This window comes from Quercus suber, unplaced genomic scaffold (assembly GCF_002906115.3).
Source record: "Quercus suber isolate HL8 unplaced genomic scaffold, Cork oak 2.0 scaffold_213, whole genome shotgun sequence".
Lineage (NCBI taxonomy): Eukaryota > Viridiplantae > Streptophyta > Magnoliopsida > Fagales > Fagaceae > Quercus > Quercus suber.
In genome coordinates, this window is record NW_027069671.1 from 834,360 (window position 1) to 839,500 (window position 5,141).

The window sequence follows — 5,141 nt, forward strand, 5'->3', positions numbered from 1 at the left end:
ACTTGCCATGATGAAGGAATTGAAGAGTTTTCTTGGGAAAGTCTCATACATTTGAAGATTCATCCTATATTTAGCGTCAATCACTTCGGCCTTCACAAAGTTACTCAAAAAGGGACAAAATTTAGAGTGGGGAGAGGCACAACAGACATCCTTTAGAAGGTTACATCAGATTATAACGAACCTTCCTACAGTATAAGCCCCGATCCGCAAAAGGCTGCTACTGCTCTACTTAGCCACCAGCTCGTATGCCATAGGCGCGTTAATCGCCCAAGAAGATGGGAGCGGTGTTAAGCAACCAGTCTACTACATAAGCCGCACTCTAAAAGATGCGGAGACTCGCTATCCCAGGGTAGAAAGAGCATGCCTAGCAATAGTATATGCATCACAGAGGTTATGCCATTACTTCCTAGCCTATGAGGTATGGTTGATGACGAAGTCTCACGCAATCAAGGCTCTGTTGCGGTAGCCAATCCTTTCTAGAAGGATATCCCAGTGGTTGTTATAGTTGTCACAATATGATTTGAAGGCGGGAATGCCCAAAGTAGTAAAGAATCAGGCTATAGTAGACTTATTGGCGCAATTCCCAAGAGAAGGGGAATTCTTGCTGGATGATGAAGTTCCAAGGAAGGTAGCCATGGTAGAAGTAATTGAAGAGCAATGGATAATGAAGTTTGACGAATCTTCGACCACCCACTTAGGAGGCACGGGAATAGTCCTATATCATGAAGAGGACGAAGTTGTGGAGCTTTCGTTCAAGTTGGAATTTCCTTACTCAAACAATACCGCAGAATATGAGGCTTACCTTACCAGGTTAGCTATGACCCTCAAAATGAGGGTTAAACATTTAAAGGTGATAGGTAACTCTAACCTAGTGGTTTGCCAAGACAAAGGAAGTTTCTCTTTCAAGGAGCCCAACTTAGCCCCGTATAGGACAATGGCCCAAAAGATGGAGGAAAAATTCTCAACATTTGAGATAGAGCACTTTGAGGAGTGAAAATTGGTACGCAGACGCGTTGGCCATATTGGGATCACAAATAGCATTTGAAGGAAGCAACACCAGGGTAGAAGTCAACAAGCAAAAGGAGTCCATCATTGAAACGCTAAAGGAGAGCTTCCAAAAAAAAAAAAAGATGTGAAGAAGATTGGAGGAATCCTATAAAGGAAGCCTTGATAAAGGAAGAAGATATGGCAGAATTGAAAGCATTGAAAGACTACACCTGGTGAAAGCAGAATTGTACCGTAGGATAGGAATCCTGTCGAGATGTGTAGGGCAAGAGAAGGCCCAAAGAAAATTGAGGGAAGTACCCGACAGAACCTACAGGTTCTACGGAGAAGTCAACCTCCACCACAAACTCCAGAAGGCAGGTTTCTATTGGCTAAGCATAGGTAAGGATGCAGACCCAAGTCCAGACCCGATGCGAGGCCTGTCATCTTACAGTAGATAGGGAGGAAAGCTATGCTGTCTTCACCAGCGAAGATTGGCAGAACCTGTTTGTGCAATACTTGGCAGAGGGTATTCTGCTGTAAAAACATAGTAAAAGATATAAGCTTAAAAGGTTGGCAACACACTACTTCTTGCACGAACAAGTCCTTTTCAAGAAAGGATATGACAGAGACCCGTTACGATATTTGGGTCTCGAAGAAGCTAGGGAAATGATAAAGAAGGTACACGCTAGAGAATGCGAGGAGCACCAAGGAAAGAAAAAGTTGTACAGATGCTTGCTATAAATGGGTTATTATTGGCCCGCTATGAAAAGAGACATAACAGAATTTGTGAAGAAATGCCACAGCTGCAAAGTACAGGCCAAGCTGGTCCATACTTGCCCACAGAATTTGCATAGCATGGTCACACTGTGACCCTTCCACACTTGGGGGCATGATTTAGTGGGATTGGTTAATCCACTATCACGTGGGTACATATGGATCCTAGTGGCTACGGAGTAATTTACCAAGTGGGCGAAAGAAATATCACTCCATAAAGTCACAGAAGGGGCAGTGACAAATTTTATCAAAGAAAATATAATTGTCAGGTTCGGAGTGCCTCATAGAATCATCAATGACAATGGCACGCTCTTTGTTAACAGTGAGGTAAGAAAGATGCTAGAGATCTACTAAATCAAACATCACCAGTCATCACCCTATTACCCTCAAGGGAATAGGTAGGCAGAGGCGACGAACAAGACTCTCATAAAAATTGTCAGCAAGATGAACCAAGAATATATCGGGGAGTGGGCAACGCACTTGCCAGATGCCCTTTGGGCCTATCAAAACTCACCAAAGCCAACCACAAGGTTTTCACCCTTCTCTTTAGTCTACGGAACGGAGGTGATGAGCCCAGCTAAAGTAATGAGCCCAACTGAAGTAATGACCCCTTCTTTAAGAGTCATGCAAGTGCAGAAGAAAGAAAAAGAGAAGGAAATTTTCACAGCAGAAATGTGTGAAGACCTAGAGGGATTGAATGAGAAAAAGGAAAAGACTCAAGAACTTAGCCGCAGGTATAGACAAAGAATGACTGAAACTTATGGCAAGATGACTGGAGAGAGAGTGTTTTCAGAAGGGCAACTTATACTGAAAGCAGCAGACCACGTCAGGCGAGGTATGACAGGACCATTTAAGTTCTCACCAAAATAGAAGGGACCCCTTGTGATAAAGGAAGCATATGCAAGTGGGTATTATCGTTTGGCCCAGATGGATGGCAAAGATCTAATGGACCCCATCAATGGCAAATGTTAAAATGATATAATGCTTGAGAGACATCGGCTGGTTGTCCCCTTTCCTTGTTTAATTAGTTCCTTTTTTCCTTTTTTTCCTTTCTTCCAAGAGACTACCCGTGCAAGGGATGATGTCACAAGAAAATATTGTAGCATGCTTCTATTCGGAAAGTAATGAAAAACTACAAAGTATTAGTAAAAGAAAACACATTGTATCATAGTCATAGCAATACTTGTAGCAAAGTAGTAGCAAATGTAGTGTCATAGTTTACAAACCCAAAATATAGAAGTTATGTCAGACTTGCCAAATAAGTACTGTAGGAAATAAAAAGCGTGCTAGATAGGGGGAGAGGGGAAACGAAACAAAAGGGAAAACTACACTATCTTAACGAAGCCCAGAAATAAGGGTCTGATCTCCAAAACGGCTAGGGTTAGCAACACCAAAAAGAAGGCGCTCATGACGTGCCTCCAAGTCTGCCACCTCATTCTTCAAAGTCTCAATGCATGTATCTATAGCATCCACAGTAGGCTGAACCTTCTTCATGAAGAAGGCTCGAGCAATCTCTCATAGATGGTCCAGCATGAACTCCACGGTAAAGCCCACTCTAATCAACTCCTTTACCGCAACCTTCCACTACAAAATCCTTTCAACAGAAATGGTATCAATAAGTGCTCGATATCATTCATCACACTCCCCAACAACTTTAGGAAATGCTCCCTCGTAGGATAGCCGAGAAGGAACCCCTACATGAAGTCTCTACAGCTGTTATAAACTGCCTCCAAAAGGGAAATACATTCCCCAAGAACCCGAAAGCCATGAAAATCAACATAAGGAGCCCTAGCACACAAAAAGTTTCCAGGCTCAAGATCGTTGACCTCAAGCTGGTCAAATCGGATGAAGAAAGCAGCAGCCTCGCTCGCAGGATTGGGAACTATGGCTAAGCTGCTGCCTACCTCAAACTAAGAGGGTGGAGCCATATTAGTAGGAATCAGACCTGAAGGGAAACATGAAGTGCAACATAAGAAATGGATGAAATAAAGGAAATGAATTCATAATAAAGATAAGAAAAGAGATGGGAGAAAAGAAAAAATACCAGGACCCATAGAATTTGGGGCTGTAGGTGTGGCAGAAATAGGGGTTGCAAGTGTGGCAAGAATGGGGGCTATAGGCATCACAGTGTCTGCTGCAGACTCGAGCTCCTCAAGAATATCTGTGGTTAAAGGAATGAACATGCAGAATGATCAAAGATTGCATCAAGAAGTTATATAAAAAAAATAATTAAAAAAAAAAAAGAGAAATGACAACAATAAAAGATGGGACAGAAAAGAATGCCTAACAGGGGCAAGAGATACATACCCATGGCCTCAGTCTTGTGCTCACCACTATCCTCCTTGTCGGAATCAAAGACTCTCTTCTTCATAGTAGGCTCATCCTCAAAATCCTCGAGAACCTCCTCGGATCCCTCATCAGAAGACAAATCCAAGTCAAACCCACGAGTGGCAGAGCTAGGAATGGATAAGGGAGTGACCACTAGAGAAGAACCATCTTTCACGGCTTGAGACAAAACCACAAAAGGATCGTTGGCCAAAATAACAGGAGGGGTAGCAAGGGAATCGCTCCTAGTCTAAGAAGCAACTGCAAGAGTAACTCCCTTTTGAGGAGTAGGGCTCTTGTTAGGAATGGAAGTAGATTCACTAACCCTCTCAATTTGGGCACTTTCCTCAATAAGACCAGGCTTGACAAAAGGATGAGGGCTTTGGTAGGAGCTTCCTATGTAGTAGTAGAAGCAGAGGCCATAGCCTCAACCACGACGTTTGCCCCATCAAAGAAGCCCTCCATAGGTGTGCCCATGGTAGTGGAGATCTTCTTAATCATAAGGTGATACACAGAAAGGGGCACGGGGTCAGCCTGAAAACCAAAAAAAGGGGGGGGGGGGGAAGAAGAGAAGAGCACAGGATAAGCGGTGACGTTTATATATATATATATATATATATATATATATATATATATATATATATATATATATATATATATATATTGTATAAAAAAAAAAAAAGGAGAGAGAGAAACAGGGCACATAATGACACATGGCAATGGGAATGTATGCAAAAGGAAAGGACATAACTCCAACTTGGGCTTGTCAAGCAAGATGGGGTGGGTGGCAGAAGTATCCTCCTTATGCTTAGACTGCAAAAAAAAAAAAAAAAAAAAAAAAAGTATGCATATGGGATTAGCTACAGGAAGGCCCTATGAATAAGAAAAAATAAAGAAGAAGCAAAATTAGAGATAACATACTCTCCTCTCAGTGGTGGCAAACGAAAGAGGTGGAGACGTCTTCCTCTTGTTGCCTCAAGTCCTACTAGAAGAGGGAGCATCTATGAATGGACATGGAGCAGTAGGCCTAGACTTGCCTACAGTTTGGCGCCTAC

General features: G+C 42.6%; 1 protein-coding gene across 1 annotated transcript; it reads left to right on the forward strand.

Moving 5' to 3' along the window:
- Positions 1-532: 532 nt before the first annotated feature.
- On the forward strand, positions 533-994 carry LOC112026078 (uncharacterized). Its single transcript, XM_024058760.1, has one exon. It carries the CDS (start codon positions 533-535, stop codon positions 992-994), a length of 462 nt encoding a protein of 153 aa, XP_023914528.1.
- Positions 995-5,141: the final 4,147 nt, after the last annotated feature.